The 24,444-nt window shown below is 48.8% G+C and overlaps 1 protein-coding gene across 7 annotated transcripts; it reads right to left on the reverse strand.

Moving 5' to 3' along the window:
* Window positions 1-3,598: 3,598 nt before the first annotated feature.
* On the reverse strand, window positions 3,599-22,574 carry LOC149342399 (solute carrier family 22 member 7-like). Of its 7 annotated transcripts, XM_089544672.1 has the most exons (11): window positions 22,234-22,574; window positions 21,543-21,961; window positions 20,267-20,370; window positions 19,201-19,355; window positions 15,915-16,083; window positions 15,463-15,498; window positions 12,174-12,303; window positions 11,781-11,890; window positions 9,736-9,950; window positions 5,823-6,004; window positions 3,599-4,765 (listed from the first exon to the last, which is right to left on the reverse strand). In XM_089544672.1, the coding sequence occupies exons 2-11, from the start codon at window positions 21,882-21,884 to the stop codon at window positions 4,421-4,423; spliced, it is 1,788 nt and encodes a 595-aa protein (XP_089400798.1). In that variant the 5' UTR covers window positions 21,885-21,961; window positions 22,234-22,574; the 3' UTR covers window positions 3,599-4,420. The 7 variants fall into 7 exon arrangements, with proteins under 7 accessions (XP_089400798.1, XP_089400800.1, XP_089400799.1 ...); XM_089544674.1 differs by lacking the exon at window positions 20,267-20,370 and having other exon boundaries at window positions 19,201-19,360; XM_089544673.1 differs by lacking the exon at window positions 15,463-15,498.
* Window positions 22,575-24,444: the final 1,870 nt, after the last annotated feature.

Consider the following 24,444-nt stretch of genomic DNA (forward strand, 5'->3'; position numbering starts at 1 on the left):
CTGGCCAACTTACGGACTTCCTGTGGAACGTCATCCGCCCTTCTCTTCCCAAGCCGCCTAAACGACTTCCCCCGGAAGGGAAGCTTCTAGTCCTTGGTGACATCGACGTGGCTTCCGATCAAATGAAGACGTTACGTCTTGGACCCAAGTATTGCCTGGAACCCGGTATGAAAGTTGTTGTCAGCGCCGTCAGTCTGTTTCCCTTTTCCTCTGTCCGTGTTTGTAAGCGCTGGTTTTTTCTACAATGGATCACCACCAACTCGCCCAATCCTCAGTTCTTCTGCAGTTCATTTCTTGTACCTGGGCTTCTTTTATGTGTAGCAACCTGGACCTTTCAAACCCAGCTGTGCTGTCTCCACTCATAGCCGTATGCATATGCAGAGCGCGCACTGCTTCTTGGCATTGCCGCTATAATACCTGCCCTCAGGATCTGCAGGCACTTTGTGGTTGGTTGCGACCTTCGCTGGGCCATACAAGGAGATTCTGCAAAATCCTGAAGAGCGAATGGTGGCGCCAGGCGAGATTCTTCAAGGACATGCTACGGACGAAGTGTGTGGACCTCAACCCTCACCTGAACTTGCGTCGCTTCCGTGACTGGTGTAGGACGACTGACCAACTTACGGACTTCCTGTGGAACGTCATCCGCCCTTCTCTTCCCAAGCCGCCTAAACGACTTCCCCCGGAAGGGAAGCTTCTAGTCCTTGGTGACATCGACGTGGCTTCCGATCAAATGAAGACGTTACGTCTTGGACCCAAGTATTGCCTGGAACCCGGTATGAAAGTTGTTGTCAGCGCCGTCAGTCTGTTTCCCTTGTCCTCTGTCCGTGTTTGTAAGCGCTGGTTTTTTCTACAATGGACAAATGTAAAAGCAAATTTCCCAATCCTTCAACCTGATGAAGCCATGTTCTTTTAACGACCACGCCATCTCCAGATGGTACAGCTGTCTCTCTGGGTACCTGCTGCAGTAACCGGCTTGACGCCTCTGGCTGTACGCTGAGAAACGCCTCAAACCTGCACGCTATTGCGTCAAAATAGCTGCGCCCGTGATAGTCCCGCGTTTCATGGATTGATGCAAGAACTTTACTGAGCGAGCGCGTTTGGACCCTTCAAGTGCACAGGGCCACTGCACGGAGCTCATATTACGCGCATGTGTTCAGGCCACGCAGGGCCATGGCTCTGGCACCCCACATCACACAGCGAAGTTGGATGTCCGGGTAGTATACGACTCTAGAAGGGCCTCCTATTCTTCCCATGTTTCGATGGCGGGCTGTCCCCGCGGGGTGGTGGTGGTGAAAACATTTATTACGAATGAGCAGGAGGTACGTTTGGATCAGCCCGTAAGGGACCGATCCTTACAAACACTAGGTGGAGGTCCCTAGTATGGGACCCCAGTGGCGGTTGCCGCCGCCCGGGCGCGCCCGACTAAGGCTTGTTGGGCCTGTAAGTCGTGGCAGCCGAGCAGGGACGCCTCCCAGTCCTCCCGGGTTGGGTTGGGGATAGGGGGAATAGCGGGGTTGGAGGATCGGCAGGGCAGTCGATAAGGATGTGGTCCAGGGTGGCGTGCGACTCTCCACAGAGAGTGCACTCGGGAGAACGGGGCGGAAGTAGGATAGGAGTTGATGAATGGGAAGAGTTCGGGTCTGGAGTCGCTTTCAGAGAATTTGTTGGGAGGGGTATAACTGGGGGAGGGATGGGGTAGTCTCACCCGACCGACAGCCTTGCTGGGCTTTGGACGCATTCGGTGGCGCGAGCTCTCTTGTTTAAGTTCAGAGGAATGGTAATGAACCCGAGTTTTCGATAACTCGGAGAACCTGGCTCTGGTAGATAAAAGCACACCATGTTGTCGCTTGCTATGGAAATGCCGGAAGAGCAGGAAATACGCCAGTTGTTTTCGTGCACCCCATTTCCAAGTGGCTGCTGCAAAGAATCTCGATGTTTTCAGCGCCAAAAAAAGCGAATTTCCATTTATTCAGAAGGCTGAGGCATTGATATGTGCTACCTCAATATTATTCATGTTCTGCACAACCTTTTGGTGTCGAGAAGGCGCATTCCTTCTCACGAAGAATACGTATGAGTTTCCCAAATGAACCCAAGTCAGCGCATTGGTTTCCCCGCAGAACCGTAACCGCGAATCGTAATTTTTTCGAGTTCGGTTCGGGTTCGGGTTCACACCTTTCGAGTTCAGTTCCGGGTTCGGCTCCGAAGTGGCACTGCTTACCGATCCGAACTGGTCAGATTAAATTGGGTTCAGAACAAAAATAAAGTCTGAACGTCAGTGGTTTTAATCAACCTTTTTTACACTGTTCACTTTTCTTCGCGAGAACAGTATATACAATAAAAAATACAAAATTTGTTTAATGCGAATTGTTTTCGCTTTGCCGACTTTAATTTACTATCCACGGCAAAAAGATGGGAATTTACGGCAAGACCCGCAAAATCAAATTAACTCAAAATGAATGTAAATCGGCTATATGCACCCTCGAAAGACAAAAAGCTGGGCAGTTTTAGTCCGATTCAAAGTATAGGAGCGATGAAAACGAGGACAAAAGAACCAGACAACACGACCACTGACTTCTAAGTAAGCTTTTTTACACACTTGCACGCATTTATGCCCTTACCAGCAAACAGTCATTATCACTTGGCCGCCGCGAAATGGTATTTTTGAAAGGTGCCTTTGCGGAGTTGGTCTTGATCAGTGTTGATAAGTTTGGTTCTTTTCTTAACTTTTTCTTGGCAAGAAGGGTATAATTGTCTGAAAGTGGGTAAAAAAGTTTAGTTGAAAGTCAGTTCTCGTGTTGTCTGGTTCTTCTTTTGTCCTCGTTTACCGCACTGTTATACTATGCATACGCTAGGATCTATCTGATGAGGTACACAAGGTAAAAGCTGATGGAGTTTGCATCTGCAAACCCTCCAGCTTCAGCAGTTTCAGGGACCCACAGGCGCCACTAAAAGGTTTGGTTTGGTTTTATGGGGTTTAACGTCCCAAAGCGACTAAGGCTATGAGAGACGCCGTAGTGGAGGGCTCCGGAAATTTCGACCACCTGGGGTTCTTTCACGTGCACTGACATCGCACAGTACACGGGCCTCTAGAATTTCTCCTCCAAAGAAATTCAACCGCCGCGGCCGGGATCGAACCCGCGTCTTTCGGGTCAGCAGCCGAGCACCATAACCACTGATCCACCGCGGCGGCAGGGCTAAGATCAAAGTGTGGCGCCACTAAAAGGTCTGCACTGAAGCTCGTGTCAGTCGGCAATTTCTCCTAAGGAATGTGTGTGTGTGTGTGTGTGTGTGTGTGTGTGTGTGTGTGTGTGTGTGTGTGTGTGTGTGTGTGTGTGTGTGTGTGTGTGTGTGTGTGTGTGTGTGTGTGTGTGTGTGTGTGTGTGTGTGTGTGTGTGTGTGTGTGTGTGTGTGTGTGTGTGTGTGTGTGTGTGTGTGTGTGTGTGTGTGTGTGTGTGTGTGTGTGTGTGTGTGTGTGTGTGTGTGTGTGTGTGTGTGTGTGTGTGTGTGTGTGTGTGTGTGTGTGTGTGTGTGTGTGTGTGTGTGTGTGTGTGTGTAGTGCGCGCGCGCGGCGCAGCCGCCACCCTCGATTCACTCTACACTGGTTGGGTGGCAGTTTAACATTCCACCACCATCCATCATGTCGTTCTGTATTCGTCTGTTTGCCTTCGCATAACATCTGGTGGAGGCGCTGGCGGACCTGATCGTCCCGACGTCGGAGTTGCCGTCGCTAGTGTCTTAGGCAGAGTGCTCATAGTTCGTGTACCCTTCGTCACTACCCATCCAGCCAGGATCCGACCTCCTGAACTTGCCGCTCTACCCGGCTCGTCACCCAGCCCCGACCAGAAGATATGATGACATTGTGACAACGACCCAAATGACCTATTCTGCTACCACCTGGCCGGAGGCCCCGCTGACTACCCCCCTTGAAAAAACAGCACCCTCGCCCCTGCCTTTCAGTGAGGCTATCGGCCTCGTTGGCTTTGCAGTCTTGGTGGGCCAGGCTTCATCTGCTCATCGTAATCTCATCTCCCTCATCGTGGTGGAAAGCCCTTCGCATCCTCTTCTATCTGCTTCCATCCAGCTATGCCCATCGTCATGTCCTGCGTCTCTTCGACCGTGCCATGCTTTCTAATTCGAAACCGAGATGATCACTCGGTGGTCCCGGGTCGTGTTACGGACTAGAAGACAAAGAAGCGGTCAGTGATGCTTGCGGAGTGTTCGCGCTAGACCTGCGGTCATAAGCCGATACCACCACCATCTGTCATGTCATTCTGCATTCTTCGGCTTGCCATCACATGACAATATGCGCACAATTAGCAGTAAACATTTTTGCCACCTTTCGGTGCCTGATCTTAGCCGAGGAATAGTGCACTTGATGTCCTACCGTATTCGAAATAACGGCCTTGAGTAAACTCGCCAACTAACGAGACTCATCTGTCTGGCGCTCTTTCAGCAAGCACTGTGGTGTTTTGGGCGACGCACCCAGGGGCACGCTCTCCTCTGCCTCGTTCTCAGTTCGCGCTGCGCTCCCCCCAACTCCGGTGCTTGAGCGTCCGTTGCGATGGCCGCCTCGTCTCTTAAAGAGGAGGCCCTTGGCGGATACGGGGCAGAAGCAGAGGCCCCGGTCTCTCGCCAGCCCCTCGCCGTCCTCCAGGGTCTGCGGCAGTGCCAGATGCACCGTGTCCGGAAGGAAGAAGGCGAACACCGACGCCACCAGCGCCATGGCGCCCATCACCGTCACCGGCAGGGACCGGTCTCGCTCGCCCTGCGTCCAGGGTTGGACGGCACTAAGCACACAACTGCGCGTTCCCCATAGTGGCGAGGAGCCTGGATCTTGCCAAACTACATGTATGCGCTGCTTCCCTGAACAAGTATTTCATATTTATCGAGTGAAAGAAATCACGAGTGTGAAACCGACCGTTTTTGAGCGCAATCGGATATAAATACATGTTGAGAAAAGCTGGCTTCAGATGTTGAATTTAATGCGGAATATTTCTCGTTTCTCTATAAAAAAATTTGAAAATAACGAAGAGGCCAAGATTGTAAATAAGTGTATCTTTCGCAAATCGCAGTGCTGATTACAATCGCGAGGAGGTAAATGAGTGCACGCTTAGCTGAACGGTAGATAACTGAGGAACGGCTGAGAGGCCAGCATAGTTTTTGTTACAGTAACAACCACTGCAATATTTCTACGTCACTAAAGTTCTTGCCATCTTTAATACCCCCACAATATCAGAACAGCTTTTGTTATGAAAACCTTCACTGTATAGCAGACCTGATTTTTTTGCTATTACGAAAATCCCCATAACACCGCTATATGACTATAGTTTTGCTATAAAAACCGCCATAATATCGTAAAAATAGCCCACAGTTTTTGGTATCGAAAAGACGGACACAATATCCCTAATGACCGCAGTTTTCGGCATCATGACAGCGCCGCAATATTATATATCAACAGTTCGTGAATATACGCGTAAATGTGTAATTCCCATGCGAAGACAAATAAAGAAGCAATTCTGTAAGACCGCAACCAGCATCACGCTTCGCCCCAACAGTGGAATAAAACTGACTCCTGTATATTCGAAAAAGAAAGTGTGTCCGAGTGAACCAAATATAACTTTTTCGAATCGAATTAGAGATAACTAAGGAGAGGTGTTTGACGTGTAAACAAAATTTTGTTCATTCGCCCACCCATAAACAAGACTTCGGTGTGTTTCTTTAGTTTGTCACGGCACTAAGTTTGACATTGGGTGAATTTCTAGGGCACCAAGCAAACGGCACCTTTGCAAAATCGTAAAGCCCCTCTACCAAGCCGCACTCACCAGCGCTGCCACGTGCATCCCAGCCAGTCCTCCGAACTCCCCGACGAGGCGCTGAAGCTGCACTGCCCGACCACGAATCACGGTGGGGAAGATCTCGGAAGACAGTTGATAGGTGATCATATAGCAACCAGCGAACGCCGAAAGACACACAGCTGCCATTGCCAGAGTCCATGCTTCCGAAGCTGAGTGAGAGAAATAGAGAAAAGTGAGCGGCCATCATCGGCTGCTGCGGACGCAGTCTTCGATGTGCATAAGGTCCCCCAGTTGTCTTATAGCGCCGTCCTCTTCACTTTTGCTCTTGCTTTATATCTTCCCTTTCTTCTGCGTCAATGGGATTGGCCTAGTGCGTCCACGTGGTGCACCGCAAGGCTAGCGGTTATTTTTATTTTGCTTCGTAAAAGGGTCACAACTTGAACGCATATGAAATACGCGGCAGAGTCGAAGCCGAATGCATTAGAGATTGCGTGAATGATTACCCAGTGCGTGGCCAAAGTTTTTCGTCAAAAATGATAATAATCGAGGTGCGAAACGATTGCGCATCTTCGAGTACTTTTTTTTTTTTTTACACGCGCTGGCTACTTCTGACATTTTTTGGAGGCGGGCTTTGTGCAGTGATGGTCAAAGAGGTTTCAGGAAACCAGCAGGTAGGAGGGAACATATTTTCCGCGTAGAAGGACCTCAGGCATGCATTTATTATCCCGTCGTCTCCTCTAAACGAGGTGCCACTCTGCGGCATATGACGAGGCGCCAGCCGCGCATAAAATTTCCCATGATTCTTTCATAGACTTGATTCTTTGTACTTGCTTTTGCTTACTTCCTAGCGAAACCAGTCCCACATCCTAGCGGCATAACTGGGCATTATGGCGACACAGCAGGGGCAGTGCGGCTCAGTCAAGCTGTTGCCGCCGTCGTGAGGCGCAGTTACCGCGCCTTCCTATACTTTAAAAAAAGAAATGATGACATCCACCACCGCCACCTCCTCCGAGGAGCACCATGTTGGAGTGCTCTGCATAAACTATTCGAGCACAAATGCATTCCATTGAATCGATATAAAAAGCTTTGAGATCACTGCGGCGACCCGCATTGGAGCAATGCCAAAGGAAAATGTCCGGATATTATATCGACGTCCGTGGCTGTCCTGACGTCGATGTACTATATCGACGACCGTACTTATACTGACGTCTAAGCGTATTTTTTCGTGTTTAAGTAGTTAACCAATTAAGCCTCATCAGCCAAATTTCTCCCACGGCAACATTTTATCATAAACCATCTATCACAATCACACTTTAACACATTTATCTTAACAGAACGACGCAATCGTGTGGACAAATTTGCGGACACTTTTTGCTGACACGACAGAGCAATATAATGCTCTCCATTAATAACTTACAGTCGATTCCTGAGATCTGATACTTTTGAATACTATCACCTGTGTTTTTTTCTCAGTCATGCATTTTCTAAGTGCTAAACCTTTTTCGAGTAGAATGAATGCTGCGGAGGTTATTACTGACATCAACTGAAGCAACATGTGCATGTCACAAACAGTTTTCGCTCTTGTTAGTTAGTCACAAAACAGCTTGACTGAGCTGCACTGCCCCTGCTGTGTCGCCATAATGCCCAGTTATGCCGCTAGGATGTGGGACTGGTTTCGCTAGGAAGTAAGCAAAAGCAAGTACAAAGAATCAAGTCTATGAAAGAATACATATATGGCTATACCTTCCAAACCGTCATGAAGAACAGACAGGGGAAAATTACGTCATATTTTGTGAGGTCTGAGCAACCGGAGTGATATCTAGCACGTTTCGGTCTTCTTGAAGAGCAGTGGGGATTACAAAAAAGCGAAGACAATGAAGGCGCATATTTCCGATGGTACGAATCGTCACCATCATCATCAGCCTGACTACGCGCACTGCAGGGCAAAGGCCTCTCCCATGTCTCTCCAATTAACCCTGTCCTTCGCTGGTTGCGGCCCCCGTATTCCCGCAGACTTCTTAATCTCATCCGCCCACCTGACTTTCTGCCGCCCCCTGCTACGCTTGCCTTCGCTTGGAATCCACTTCGTTACTCTTAAGGGCAAGCGGTTATCTTGCCTTCGCATGGCATGCCGAGCCCAAGCCCACTCCTTCGTCTTGATTTCAACTAGGATGTCATTAACCCGCGTTTGTTTTCTCACCCACTCCGCCCGCTTCCATAGCTCGCTGCGTTGTCATTAACTTAAGCTGAACCCTCTTTGTTAGCCTCCACGTTTCTGCCCCATAGGTGAGTGCCGGTAAGATACAGCTGTTGTATACTTTTCTCTTGAGGGATATTGGCAAACTGCCATTCATGATCTGATAGAACCTGCCATATGCACTCCACCCCATTCTTATTCCTCTAGTTATTGCCCTCTCATGATCCGGATCAGCGGTCACTACCTGTACTAAGTAGACATATTCTCTTACTACTTCCAGCACCTCGCGACCAATTGCGAACTGCTGTTCCCTTAGTATGAATGGTACGATGTTACGAATGCGGCTGCAGAAACTAATACTATCCCTAAAGTAGCAGCCAGTGGGGTGATGTGGAAGACAACATGGACGCTGTTGCCCGCTTTGATCACGACTACTGTAGTGCCTCGAGATTTCAGCCGCAAGGCGGCGAAGTGAACTCATTCCCTGCTCTATTGCAACCGTGTTCTCGCCATTACAGCTGCAAGGATATGCGTGTAACTGAAAAAAAAAAATGTTTTCAACCTGGCGTGGGAAGAGTACGTCCTCTGAGTTGAGATAATTACCTCAATTAAAGTAGTGCGAATAAGAAAGTAAAGGAGCAAATCGGGATGGAAAAACAGCAATGAGTGTCTAATGTTCTTGTGATTTTCCCGTCAAAACTCCGGCTGGAACCGGTCCCATTGCTCTTTTATGGTATGTATGAGTCATCATCTTCCAGAATGTTTGAGTGCCTTCCATTTAATTTGCCGCCGCGGTGGCTCAGTGGCTATGGTGCTCGGCTGCTGACCCGAAAGACGCGGGTTCGATCCTGGCCGCGGCGGCTGGAATTTCTTTGGAGGAGAAATTCTAGAGGCCCGTGTACTGTGCGATGTCAGTGCACGTTAAAGAACCCCAGGTGGTCGAAATTTCCGGAGCCCTTCACTACGGCGTCTCTCATAGCCTCAGTCGCTTTGGGACGTTAAACCCCATAAACCAAACCAAACCATTTAATTTCATGTGGGATTATACTAGTCGGACCCTCTCATCAAGTTAATTCACCGAATAATCCTCACTAAGTCACTTAAAACATTGTTATGGACATAATTCCAAAATATTTTTGGTCCTTTGGAGTTTTTAGGAATGGACCAACTTCCAAATTTTGGGGCTTCTCAGATTTTCGAATTTGGCGGTTTCCTATGATTTTTCCACTGGTGGTCACATGGTGATAACGACGTCATGGCCCTCTAGATCGCATTCATAGATCGCGGGGAGTCCTCATGCTACTACTGGCCCAGAGTGCATTAAGCGATGCGCCACTGTCCCGGCATATGGCTGTCTCAAATAAAGCCAGTAGTGGCGCTTGTAAGACCCAGGTTGCTTTTCCTGAGCTCCCGTAAAGCTCATGCGCAGCGCCACGGTAGGCAGGTGGCAAATGCACTTAATATTATTTGACTTAATTTCATCGCCACTTGCCACAGGCACAGGTAACTCACAACTCGATGGATAGTTTGCCACGTCCCATGATGGGCAGGTTTCGATGACCTCACAAGGTCACGCGACCTCTCTTGACCAATTATTCATTTAACTGCCACGGTATGCAGATTATGATGGCGTCAGAAGATCACATGATCTCTCAATCAATCAGGGAATTTCTTGCCAGACAAGCCAAAAGCTTCATGCGAGACGACCACCAAAATGCTATCGCAATTAGTAATTATCCTTACTTGTTCTCGCGAGGCCCATGGTAATGCAGCTGACGCCTGCAATAAGCAGGAAAGTCACGTTCGGGCAGCGACGACCGAGCACATCGAGGGAGACGATGCAGATTATGTTGACCGGCAGCTCCATGGCCATGGCAATCGTGTAAGTGGTGTAAATGTTGAGGCCCAGACGGCCCAGCTCAAGTGTGCAGCCGTGGTAGCAGAGGTTGACGAAGAACCTGGAACGCAGAGCAAGAAGGTGTCGCGCTCAGAATCAAACTTGTTGGGGTGTCTTTATTAAGACGCGGGCCGTGTTAATGTGGACTAGCGCGTCGAGTGGGGGCGAGGGCACGTAGGAGGGGACACAAACGAGAAGGGCAAACGACTACGCTGACTAGCAACCTAACCGGGCTTAAAGTGCCATTACACCGCTTTTTGTTTTTTAGACTTCCGCACTGTTTAAGGGTTCATATCTATATACGCTCGGAGGCCTTTCCTTTCGGTGGCATTGTTCTTTTTTTTTTTTCCTCGAAAGCAAGCGTTTCTGCGTTCAAAATGCACTGGTACTTTCGATGACATCAATATGCGCGTCTTACTGCGGAGAAGTTTGATGGCTGTCTCGATTCCTCGATTTCAATCGGTGATTGTGTAACCGTTTCGATTGCTAGCCTGAAAGGATTTCGCATGCTTTACCTGCAAGTTTCACACATTCGACCCCTTTAAGCTTATCTATTTCTAAATCGTATGCAGTTGCTCTTTAAGGCCGCCTTTTAGTGCTTCTTGAGAACATTAAATAAACTCATCCAGTCGTTAGATCGTGTTATCCAGAACACCTGATATAAATATTACATTTCACACACAGCAGAGAACGCAGTACCACGCTTTAAAGTCAGTTCCCTCTTTCATTCGACTTGTTAAATCCCGTGCTCTCTTCATGTAACGCATGTACATGCCGTCTTTTCACAAAGTAACCAGAAAATGGCGTTTCTTTTTTAGCCGTGTAGGGGAGCATTAATGGAACCCCTAAAGCACTAAAGCTATGCAAGGTAAAAATAATTCTTGTCCTCACCATTGGATGCATTTCAGTCTCTACGAGTGCCAAAAGGGCTCCACTATACGATTGAGAAGCGCACTCCGTTGCCTTGCAACTTTTGTAACAGACGGTTATATACGTTTCGAATAGGCTATTTGTCAGGTACCGCCACTCTTCACAGGAACGCGAAGCAGGGACTACAGCGAAACGGGATCTGAAATGACGAGCAGGTGAAGTGCGCCGGCAACTCGACCAAACATGCGTGCCATAGCTGGAAATCGCTGTCTTGCGAGAAAAGAAACAACGGAAAAGCTAACGACGTCATAATTGCGTCAACGGTGACATTTCACTGAGTGGGGCTGGTATAGAAGGCGCCCAGCGTTGCGCGGGCTAGGAATCACGGAAGGAGAAAAAAAGCTGCTAGAACGGGAAGGGTGAATTTTAATTCCCGATAACACTGCTTCTACAAAATTAATTATTCTTACTAAAGAGTACTAAAGAATAAGTATTAAAGAGCATTGCTACTACGCCAGGCAGTCGCCAATAATGACAGACCTCCTGTACTCTGGCAACATGCATCACTGCTCGCACTAGTTCAAATTACATGAAACACTCGATGCGCATGCGTAACCTTTCTTAGGTAATCGCTAGCCCTACATCAGAGAAGATTACGTGTTCCATGGCATAGTGTTTTGTTGCTATTTTCACCTGGGTGGAGGTATAAGACTGCGCGCTACTTCTACAACTGCTTCCAGGAACTTCAAGGAGATCTAGTTGATTTAGCGAATGTTTTCATTTGTGCATCGTTGTGCACCGCTACAGACTCACATAGCCCTGCGCACAGCACTTTAGATACCAGAACTAAAACTGTTCCGCGCGTCGTGCGGTGCTGAGCCCGCAGTCATCGGCAGTCCGCTCTTGCATCATTCAGGGTTTCACCGTACAAGCTGAGCCTAAACTACGCCAGTCGGTCAGTAGCATACATCGGCTGTCATGGCGCGCAGCAAGCGTAATGAATTCAACTCGAGTCTCGTACCATGTAGCGTAGATTAGCAAAGTCATCCTGCGGAGACGTGGTAACTTCAGCATTGCCTTAGAACTCTCGCAGAAGCTTAGAACCTTTTGATCAGACTGCTTGTTTCCGCCCTGCAAAATCGAACGTTGTCAGATTTCGTTAGTAGCTTCTCCAGAACTGCACGCCGTACTTTTGAACACAAGGACACAGTTGTCCAACATTGCCCGAACATATTATCCGACATAAAATGATCCACGCAAGCTAAGCGAACAGTACAAGCATTATAACGTTGAATAGCATTCCCGAAAAAAAGAACAAAATGTTGAAGCGCTGAGGCTTCTTCACAAGCTCGTTTTGTGGTGATATAAGCACAATGTGATTTCCTACATAGTACACGTACACGCACGCACTCACAAGCAAGAGTTCCAGCAATTCTTCTCTCGTGACGCTTTTGCCGTTCCTCGAAGCTAGACGTTGAAGGTGATGGACCGCCTCAGAAGTGCGGCCAACCGAAAGGAGCCAGCTTGAGGACTCGGGGAACCATCTGAGACCAAACCGCATGTAAAGGTGCGCTGCATTCCATTCAGCCTGTAGTTTGTAGAACTTCAGCCAAGCCTCTTCACAGTTTGGCTGTTTAGTCTAAGGTGGAATGAAAACTCACTTGTCAGGTATTACGGTAAATCGAAGTAATCATGCCCTACAATTCCGAACAAAAGCATTATTACGCGGGAAACCTTTTATGAACACAATTTTTCATATATTGCAAGATTTCACTATGACGATCAATATATCCGCAGATCACCCGACGGTAGCCTTGAATATTGTTTTCTATTAACGTTTTTGCTATCGTCAAAAGCTTTCCCCATTGTTTTTCTGTGGCAGTCTTTACTTTTCGATGCGATCAATCGAAATACTTTAAAAAAAGATCTTGCTATATATCAAAAGAATGGACCATTACCTTCAATATTTCCGGAAAAGCATCTCACAATTTTCCAATTTACAAAATTTTAGTTTGAAATTGTTGGACATGGAAAAGCCACTGGCCAAGACAACGGAGTAGGCTAGGACGCACGTTTTCAGTTGACCGCTTACTGAGTTGTCTTCAAATCAAGAAGTCAGAGCAAGTAGTCAAAACCGCGGGATTTTATGGCCGCTTTGAACTTTGTCGGCAAGGAGTGGCCAAGGAAGATGCGGAGGACAAGTGAATGATTTTTTGATGCTATATGGAATTCACCAACGAGGCACTCCGGTGTCAAGCTACCAAAGTGGCAGACATTCTGGGGCCCTCATGTCCTCAGGAGTTCCAAAGAGGACAAGGCAATCGTAGTGCAAGACAGCAAAGAGACCTGCCCGAAGGGCAGGAGGCCACCGCTACAGGGTGCCGGCACGTATGCTCGCACCGCAAGCCAGTGTCCTGAAAGTCTCGGCAGTTGTATAAGGAGTGCTTGAGAAAAAAAAAACATTTCAAAGCATTTTTGTCTATTTACTTGATGGTCTAGACGAGCGCAGTAATGAGGCCGCCAGATGTTACGTCAGAAGTGGGGCAGAACATACGGTGGTCGCTCATGTATTTGTCACGGACAAACGTTTACGGGATGCGGGTTCACGACAAAAAAAAATAGGTCTGTGTGGACATGCAAAGCAGGTCAGTGCTTAGCATTTAAGCATGAGGGAACATTCCTGCCCCATACACTGAATAATACAAGGCGCCTGGCTGCCGGACATAAGCAGTTTTTTTTTTTGTCCCGTGAGCCCGTGTCCCGGAAACTTTTGGCTATGGCTGTACTCAAGGGAAGCAGTACTACTTTCGTATGCACACTCAGTCGTCAGCGCAATCTCCCTTTTCACTGTTTGTGCAGGAGCTAATGGCCCTTTTTAGGACCAGTTTTCCTGCGTTCGCATATTCACTATAATCCTTTTGAAAGGGGGTTTCTGCACAAATAGTACAGGGCGTGGCGTTCACGGCGGGCAGCGCTGAAGACGGCCAGTCCAACCCCAGCGATCCCGTGCAGCGCGGCGGCACTTCTTTCATCAACGCTTCGTCGTTGTCGGCGCTCCTTCAGCGATCGGCCTAGGCGGATCAGGCGCGGCCGTCGTGGTTCGCTACAATTACCCCGGGAACGAAGAGGAGCCACCCTGGCGACTTATGGCGAGGGCAAGAGGAGCTGGTCGTAGTAAGTCTTCAGGCGGCCGTCGTAGTGGCCTTGGGATTCGGAGGTAAAAGAGCGCGCCAACTGGCGGCAGTCTTCTGCATGCTATTGCGACTTCGGAGAGAGGCGTCCACTCGCAGGCGTCAGGAGTATAAGGTAATATAGTGTCCATCGTGGACGACGGCTCATGCCCATGCAGAAGGAAGAAAGGGGTAAAGCCGGTGGTTGATTGCGTGGCGGTGTTGTACGCGTATGTCACGAAAGGAAGGACGGCATCCCAGTTGGTCTGATCTGCTGCGACGTACATCGTGAGCATGTCTCCGAGAGTACGGTTGAAGCGCTCGGTCAGCCCGTTAGTTTGAGGATGGTAGGCAATGGTGGTCCGATGTACGATGCGACATTCGGCGAGCAGAGCTTCAACGACGTGTGAAAGGAAGGCGCGGCCTCTGTCACTGAGCAGCTCGCGCGGCGCGCCGTGGCGAAGGACAAAATGGTGCAGCAGGAACATAGCAACTTCGCGGCTAGTAGCAGCAAGAAGGGCGGCTGTCTCGGCATACCGGGTGATGTGGTCGACGCCGACGATAATCCAACGGTTCCCAGAGACCGTACAGGGAATCGGGCCGTAAAGGTCAACACCAACGCGATCGAAAGGGCGTGCTGGGCATGGGAGTGGTTGCAAGGGGCCGGTCACACTGGGAGTGGAAGTCTTCCGCCGCTGACAGGCGATGCAAGATCGGACGTATTTTCGCACATAGGCGTACATGCCGCGCCAATAGTAACGCTGAGAAATTCGTTTGAATGTTTTCAGCGCACCAGCGTGCGCACACTGAGGGTCAGCGTGGTAAGATGCGCAGATGTCGGATCTTAAATGGCGGGGAATCGCGAGAAGCCACCTCCGACCATCAGGCATATAGTTGCGGCGGTATAGAAGGCCGTCCCGGAGGGCGAAGTGCGGAGCTTGACGCCGTAAAGTTCGAGAAGGCGCAACGTTTTGTGAAGAAAACAAAGTGTAGCGAACCACGACGGCAAAGGGCGAAGTGCGGAGCTTGACGCCGTAAAGTTCGAGAAGGCGCAACGTTTTGTGAAGAAAACAAAGTGTAGCGAACCACGACGGCCGCGCCTGATCGGCCTAGGCGGATCAGGCGCGGCCGTCGTGGTTCGCTACACTTTGTTTTCTTTTTCGGTGTAAAAGAGGATTTTATCATCATAAATCATTATATGTACAAACTGTACTGCATGCTCTCACGGATGCCGAGATTCTTGTGTCAAGGTCTAATTTCAGCCACCCAAAGTTCCTTAAGCAGGCACCAAATTCTTCGTTCTTGCTATCCACTCCCGTCGAAAGGCAGTAGAGTGCAGTATCAAAACCACGTATTTGTACACTCTGCGGCATTTTTAATGACGATTCCCCAAACCAGCGGGCGCGACGGCCCTGTGAGCGCCTTCTGAGCGGCACCCTGCTGCACAGGAAAGCGCGGGAAAGGGAGAGGCTATAAACGTTCCCCCCGCCTTTTATCGTAATGAGGAGCGAGTCTACCGTCAGTAATACGCACTGTCCGTTGCCGGGGCGCCTCTTTCCGTGTCTGTGTCTATGGGAAAGAACAGAAAGTGGAAAAAATATACACAGTGTGTGTTGGTCTGCTGTCAGAATTAATACCAATGTGATCTCTTCAAGCTCAACCTAGCAGGAATAAAGTGCTCTGTCGAAGTTTATTTTGCAAGACCTAACAAAATACATAAGCATAACGTACTCATTGGCTCCTCTATCCTGCATGGAGAGCAAGTGACTGTCAAACCACGAAAAGTAGATATTTGCCGCGGCAGGCTGAAGCGGAAATTGATCCCCTTCATTTTGACTGCAGCAGTACAAGTGATGACTCGAGCCTTTCTCCTTCAACTGTCGAAACGACTTAAGCTTTTAAAAGTCAAGACACAGCACCAAGATTTAGCCGACCCCCAAAGACACGTCATTCTGTGCCTCGTCGAATGTCGGCAGAGTACTCACGATAGGCAGAAGAGCAGGAGAGCATCGGCAACTACGGCCGCGTACAGCAGGGATCGCCAGCTCTGCGTCAGGTAGCCGTACCAGGGCGCCACGCTGCTCAGCAAGCCCCACATGGACACCCACACGAAGGACACCAGTGTCCTCCTCTGAGACACCGTGTACTCGATCGCTGCATTGCACGTATGCGATTAGGCCGCTGTGTAGACGCTCAAGGAACGTTACAGCCACTTGCGCCTCACTGAACACAGACTGTCCTTGAGTGACCAAGCCACACAAAGCTAGGCCGCACCAATGCCTCGAACTTAACGCCACAGTCGGATGACGGGGCGATCAGCTGACATAGAGGCAAAATATTGCGATTCTATTTCGTCACATCGATTGAAAAAAAAAACTGTGTGTATGGCCCATAGGTGCTCTTTCTGCTGAACACTTCCTGCAATATACGAGGTCTGTTAGAAAAGTATCCGACCTTCGGCCGAATAAAAAAAACTGGCATAACTGGAGCGTTAGAAACCTAATAACCTTCAAAGTAGTCTCCTTGGGGCTCCATATGCATCTCCCAGCGCTGCTGCCATTGTTGGAAGTGTTCCGAAAAGACCCTTTTCGGAATGGAATTTAGCTCTGCTGTCGTTGCAGCCATAATGTCCTTTCTTTTCTGAAATCGCGCTCCTTTCAATGACCTCTTGATTTTAGGAAACAGCCAGAAGTGGTAGGGGGACATATCGGGAGAGTAAGAAGCCTGTTGAACTACAGGAGTCTGGTTTTTCGCCAGAAAAGTCTGAATCAAATGCGAGGAATGTGCAGGAGCAATGCCGCGAGGGATGCGCCAATTTCTTGTTGACCTTAATTCCGGTCTCTTGCGCCGCACAGCACCACGTAGGCGATGGAGGACATCCCTGTAGTACTGTTTAGTCATTCTTTGACCCTGTGGGGTGCGTACTCGTGGTGTGCCACACAGAGGGAGTCAAAAAAGCAGTCAGCATCACTTTGACATTGCTGCGCACTTGTCGGGCCTTCTTTGGTCTTGGTGACGTGGAATGCGTCCTCTGTGACGACTGGGATTTAGTTTCCGGGTCGTACCCGTACACCCAAGACTCGTCACTAGTGATTACGGCGTCGGTGAAGTCAGGGTAACTGTTTGTGGAATCCAGCATCTCCTGTGAGACTTCAACACGAAGCTGCTTTTTCTCCACCGTCAGCAGCTTCGGCACGAATTTCGCCGCAACTCTCTCCATGGCCAAATCTTCGGTGATAATGGAATGTGCAGAAAAATTGCTGATGTCCACCTCTTCCGCAATTTCTCGGATAGTCACACAACAGTCCCGCATAACCACAGCGTTCACTTCGGCAATTACCTGGTCATTTCGGTATGTTGATGGCCGCCGGAGCGTGGCTCTCTCTCCACGGATGTGCGGCCGTCAAACCAGTTGCTCCACTGCTTAATCTGTGTGCTGCTCATAGCATCATCACCGAAAGCCGTCTGAACATTTCGAATAATTTCCACTTGGCTATCGCCAAGTTTCTGGCAAAATTTGAGGTAGTAGCGCTGCTCCTCTCGCTCCGCCATTTTTCTTGCAACAAAAAACCGACGAGAGCACTGCGCATTGCCTCACTCAAACGCTGCTTGCCAGCGACTGACGCTATCGGCAGGCGGGAAAAAATTCGTGCATGCGCACGAGGGTTCAATGTCGGCTGCTGTAAGCGCGCTTGTTTCATATCCATCAGGTGCTCGCAAAAAAAAATAAAGTCGGATACTTTTCTAACAGACCTCGTAACCCCTCCGAGAACTGCACAACGTGCGTTAAGAGACACATTATTATTCTACACTTGCTATGAGAAAGCGCTGAGAGCACCAAGCATTTTTTTTTATTATTCCAAGCTCCTTGGCTTATACTTCGCCAACAAGGTTGACAGTGACAGCCGGTCTGTCTACACCTGCTCCTTGGAAGGCTAGGATAAAGGTAGTCAAGCTACAGCTTTCATGCCGTTTGCGCCAATTAGCCGCAAGGTCCGGTCAACTAACGTTTCTTCAAACCTAATTAAGCGCCAACGCCTTATTCTAACCCTAGCAAACGTCAAGTTCGCCCCGCAGACGTGTCTTAGGCCTGGATGGACTTGTGCTCGTCGCGGATAAGTTGGATACGACAAACCAGCTGTGCATGAAACGGGTCGTACACTACTACATTCGTTGCCGGTAAGCTATTTGCAACGAAGCACAGTTGTTTTAGTGCATTAGTGTTAAGTGTTTTAGTGTTTTAGTGTTTTAGTCGATTTTTCAGCCAGACATACAGCAGTCGCTAATGAACGAACTGCACCATAGCAGTAGTTCCTTACATATGATTGTATAACAAAACATTCACTGTGTTGAGCTGAAGATGTCGAACTTACAACGTGGAGAATATACAAGAAGGTAGCGACATGCCCCCTACCGAATATGAAGCTCACATCATGAACATCTATTTCGAGTGCATACGTCACAGCTGGACATCCAAGTTCACTTATTATTCTTTTTCTTTCTTGGTGGAGAAGCGTCTAGCTTGTTTAAAAAATGGATACAGAGATTCAGGAGGATGTACAGCCTTTGTCAAAAGTTTGGAGCCCAGAGGGTTTGCTTCTGAGCCACACTGTGTGGTTCGTAATGCATCTCCAGCGCTCCAAGTTTCCTGAAGGTAAGATAATTTCTGGTCCTGCCTTCTCCAATGGGTAGGGCTGCCACGAATGCTTCGACAGTCCCACTGCGAGACTTAGAAGCAAACCACCCGGGCTCTAAACTTTTGACAAAGACTGTACGTGAAGAAAATATGTAATATTTAGAATAATACAGAATCAATTTTCATTAATCGCGAACTTATTATATCAGTGCACAAATTATTATATTACGTAGCTAGATGGGATCCAATTTTATGTTTTAGGTACACTTTTTAACCAAAGAGGAATGAACAAAGGAAACATTACATGATTGCGCTCTCATGCTGTCAGTGATGGTCACTGAGTACTTAGTGGCGAATGCTGTTGGCTGGCTACAGATTTTTGGTATCGAAATTAGTTGTATGCTGCCAAAATGTTAACACACTAGCGATTGGCAGTGTCTATAGAGTCCAGTCCGGTACATTAGACAAAGCCTGCTACTGGACATTCGTACGGCATAGCAGACGCTGCTTCATAATATTCTTAAAGCTGAAAGCTATACACATCGACTAAGCTCCTAAAGTAATATCGCTGCACTTACTCGCACATACCTACTAGGAGGGGCGAGTAGAAGTACTTTGAACTTAACGTCTCTTACCCAGCACAAAGAATACGCTGTTTATGGTCAAGGCAGCCATCCCCGTGAAGAACCGAAGAACAGCGAATCCAACAAATCCACTGAAGTAAGTACCAGCTAGATTGGCCGTAGAACCGATGGCGGCCAGCATCATGATTGTCTTCTTTCTTCCAATTCTGCACTAAAGCAAGGAAATGGGCATTTAGGGACGCACATCGCAGAAAATGCCAAACTGGCTAGAACTGTTTAAAGCTTAAAGAAACATTTTCGAGAAAAAGTGCGAAAGCCTATAAGAAAGTGACATTTTTGCTGGCATAATTACCGCGCACTACTGGTGCCCACCGATGCGCGACATGAAGGTGCAAATGTTCTGGTTTGCGACCTTAAGATGAGGCTAGGCAACAATGAAACAAAAGCGGATTCAGATATCAGAACAAGGCGGTTTCGTTCCTAAAGGGAAAAAAACTGACAGGGCGGTTGCCGCTGCGTAACGCGAGATTCAGCGACAGCTGCCTGCGGTGGTGACTATAACATTGCTTATTAATTATGTTTATTTTCTTCTCTCGTAAAGTGCTTATGGCTTCAGTTTTTGTCACTCATCTTCGTTGTGTTCGGACCAAAACGTGCTTTGTTGCCACAGTGCGTTGATGTGGCGTCATGCGTCGCATCACTGAATGTGCGCTATTGAACGTGGGGCGGTGTTGCGCCGACGCCAGCGCAGAACCGGGAAACTTGCCCTTAGCTGCTGTTGCTGTAAAATAATACTGCTTCTAGAAGCCGCGAAAACTTAGCTACAACATGACAGCATAGCTACTGCAAACGGAAGATTTATCAGTATGGATGAAGCATAATTTATCCGATCTCTTGGCGCCATCACGACAGTCATGAACCGCACAAACGCAACTGGTTATTCCAGTCACTGTGCGTTTTGCAGTCACAACAATACAGCAAGTACATTGCTCCTCACACATTTCCTATGAAAACTGTGAGGCACAGCAGAGTCTCACTCTTTTTCATAGAACTTCCTTATTTCCGCGTTAATATAAGGCGCTGGACTTCCATACCGCATGAAGCCTAAAATACGTACCTGTCAGACAAGACTCCGCAGATTAAGTACCCAGCCATGGAACCAAGCCAATACGTCGTATGAACCGTGTACAACTTCCAGCTGTCACCGCAAACCCATTCGTTCTTCGCAAAAAAAAAAAGAAGAAGAAGACGTACGTCACATCACAACTGCCTACAAAGCCGAAACCTATTCAGTAGATTCCTCAACCCAGCGTATCATGGGTGCCGCATCTAAGCAATAACTGCTGGACTGATCGCAAACAAAAATTATTAGTCTAAAGCATGGGTAAGACAACAAACGTTTAATGGCCCGAAACAAGGAAAAACTACCCTTAGTCGGGGCTCCATTGGCGTAGACCACCCTGCCCGCCCGGTCGACCAGCCATTGTGAAGGGATATATTCGCAATTGATGAAGAAGGCCAGGTTGACCATATATAGACCTCACGGTCCATCGGACAGCGAGGACTTCGTGCAAGTTGTATTGCCTCCCGCTCTTGAGGGAGGAATCCCTATCTCAGCAGCGACACGGGCACCAAACTTTCTAACGAGGACTCCTCCTCACCACCCCCTCTCTCGAGCGTGTAGCAGATAAGATAGTGACACCTTTAGAAAAAAAAAGTTACGCGTAATGATGGCGCCACCTCTCTGTTTATTGTACTGCAGACAAGATGCCGAGATACAGAAAACGAAGAAGGGGGAAGGGGGGGGGGGGGGGGGGGGGGGGCATGGATGTAACATATAACGGCGCCGCAGGCGGCCTTCTCTCTTACAGCTAAATCTGGTGCGATAAATGTATTCGCTGTGCTAAGGGTGGAGGTTGCAGTGCCGAGAAATCCAGGAGAGTGTAATGACTGTCAACTTATAGGACTCTTTTAACGCTTGCCGTGACGATTGTCGTGACGGCGAACGATTAAAAACCAATCTTAAGCACAAAAGGCTTCGTCAAAGTGGCCGTACATACGGATGTTCTATAAACGCGTCCCATAAATTCTTCATAAGCAGCCGACCGCAATTCAGTGTGTGGAAATTAAATCTGCAGACACGTGTTAAACAAACCTGAAACTCATATTGTCTTAGAGAAAATTAGAACTATTTTATCACAGCTACGGCAGTTTCATGCTAGTGCCGGTATATTCACTTTCGCGGGCGTGGTTTTAATTGAGAAAAACAGTCTTTTCTTCCATTGATTCTTTTTCGTGGAGCAATCACAAGTCTTTACAGCTTCTTTTTTAAACAGTGTTACAACGGCTGCGATTGTCTGAGTTTTCATACTTGTATCGTCTCCCACACCCACCTCCATTGTTACCGTCGGGAAAAACTCGCTGGGGTCGTACTGCCATCCAGAAGGACAGGCTTGCAATCCTTCCTGGAAGGTTGCTCCATTGCGGTGGCCGTCCTCTCCGGAATCTATTGCGACGCCTTGACACCTTCCCTTCGGCAAAGCACTTATCTCCTCCGCTGAAGGAACACTGTCGTTGTAAAAACACCACTGGCTGAACGGCGTAACCAAGATTAGGTAGTGTCCGAAAGCGTAGAGGGCTGTGTGTAGGCCGCTCAGCATCAACGTCAGCACCATCACGGTCTTTTGGAACCGGCCAAAGCCACCGGTTTTGACAAGCACTTGCTCGAACTCCATGCCTGGGTTGTCGCAACACCTACACACCACAGCGCCGCGATTTCCTCCGCTTTTGCGGTCAGCAATGGCACCGGCTTCTGAAATGAATAAAAAAGAAAATGCATTCGTTTTTTGCATCCTAACCGAACTGCAAGTCACAGAACACTGAAAATTGCCTTCAAAACTTCCATTCCTACCTTGGTATGAATGGCTTCGTGTAACGCGAAAAAATACAGGATACTGAATCAGGTAAATGGAACTGAAAGATAATTGTCCTGTCGGAATATGAAAACAGACGTACATTCTTCGTACATTCTTCGTACATCCGTACATGCAACGTCGCCGGAAAGCATCTTTCGAATTTGCTCACATTCCAAGGTCGCTCCAAGAAGCCCTGCGTTGACCGCCAGCATTTTTCGTCATCCACGTTTGGACAGTTGAGGCCCGCTGTCGTTGTTTCAGCGGGATGTATATAAGCTTCCCCACTCCCCGCACAGTCTTGCAGGAGACGCGCCGCGAGCTATCGCATAGCTGCCGGCACGTGTCCACTGCACTGGACGATTAGCGTATTCTCTTTGGCAGTAAAGCAGAGTCAGCTCCGACGAACCGCGGATAAGAGTTATTGTGCTAGCTAGGAACGCAGGACGTATCAGTCATTCTGACTCGCGGGGAGACCGCTCGTTGTTGCTTCCGCGCAGCTGTTGCTGCAGCTACCAAACTATTCTGCGTGCCGCTACCGTTGCCAAGAGCGTTCCGAATGAGGGGGATGCTTGTGCAATACGCTCAGGCACCAGCACCTTTCAGCGCGGCCACAAGACAAAAATATCTGTTGGGGCTCGGAGGGAATCAACAAGAATGGAAGCATAAAGCTTCATTCGCTTTCCTATAGTCCTCTCGGCCTTTCCGCTAATATTTTGCCCACCCGCTGGTAAGCATTCGTTGCTCTATTTAACGTTAGCAGACAGACAGACAGACAGACAGACAGACAGACAGACAGACAGACAGACAGGTGGCAGTGGATGGATGGATGGATGGATGGATGGATGGATGGATGGATGGATGGATGGATGGATGGATGGATGGATGGACGGACGGACGGACGGACGGACGGACGGACGGACGGACGGACGGACGGACGGATGGATGGACGGACGGACGGATGGATGGATGGATGGATGGATGGACGGACGGACGGACGGACGGACGGACGGACGGACGGACGGACGGAATGGATGGATGGATGGATGGATGGATGGATGGATGGATGGATGGATGGATGGATGGATGGATGGATGGATGGATGGATGGAAGGACGGACGGACGGACGGACGGAATGGATGGATGGATGGATGGATGGATGGATGGATGGATGGATGGATGGATGGATGGATGGACGGACGGACGGACGGACGGACGGACGGACGGACGGACGGACGGACGGATGGATGGATGGATGGATGGATGGATGGATGGATGGATGGATGGATGGATGGATGGATGGATGGATGGATGGACGGACGGACGGACGGACGGACGGACGGACGGACGGACGGACGGACGGACGGACGGACGGACGGACGGACGGACGGACGGACGGACGGACGGACGGACGGACGGACGGACGGACGGACGGACGGACGGACGGACGGACGGACGGACGGACGGACGGACGCGCGGAGGGACGGACAGATTAGATAGGCAGGCAGGCAGGCACATTCCTGCCAAGTGCAATGCCTAGTGCCTGTTCTTGCCCGCCGGGTTCGGTGGCAAAAAGCGTGGTCGCCGCGGTGAGAGAAGGTAGCACGTGGTGCGCCGCGCGGTTGTCGGGCACCAGAAGGACCTACCTATTTTTTTTCGTCATGTCATGGTCGGAAAAGTCACCTGTCATCATCATACCTCATCTAAGCTTACGCCTAGGACCCCACTCTTCGAATAAAAAAAAACTACATTTGGCTGGCCTTCCTTTTTCTTTTTGAAGTGATTTTACTACCCGGCCTGACGAAATGTCGTCGTACCTTAGATTTCAGAAGCAAATATCGAATTAGTAAAGAAAGGACCGCTTTCGCACTAAGCTCAACAAAATTAATCGATGTTTGTCCGTGCGATAACACAACGATGCACGAACCACGTATTGATGACAGGGAGAACAGTGGAAAAATCGAGTGACAGCCTAAGTTTATTCTTCGCTTTTGTAAAAAAGAATATGCGTAATAAAACAAAACAGCATGGCCCGGAAAGGTACTTCACAAAATAACAGGCACAAAGTGATTTCACTGCAATGACACGGTTAATTCCCGTTGCTACATACGCAATCTGCACTTCTGTTTCAGCAAAAAAAAAGCTAATTTTTGCTCAGTATTCATTACGAACAAAGGCTTTTGAGATGGCTTTGCATACAGTTTCGACTGGTTGCACAAAGTGAAACAAATGCCCATTTTGCGCATTCGTGACATCCCCATTTATCAAATTTCAGTGCTGCTAATAAGTTTTGACATTGGATTTTGCACGTGAGCATATTAGCCGGCGTGATGTGGAGTTAATGATTTTTCCTTAGATTCCTCCATGTACACTCACTGCGAAC

The sequence above is a fragment of the Amblyomma mixtum genome, chromosome 5 (genome assembly GCF_055824585.1).
Source record: "Amblyomma mixtum isolate Tamu chromosome 5, ASM5582458v1, whole genome shotgun sequence".
Classification (NCBI taxonomy): domain Eukaryota; kingdom Metazoa; phylum Arthropoda; class Arachnida; order Ixodida; family Ixodidae; genus Amblyomma; species Amblyomma mixtum.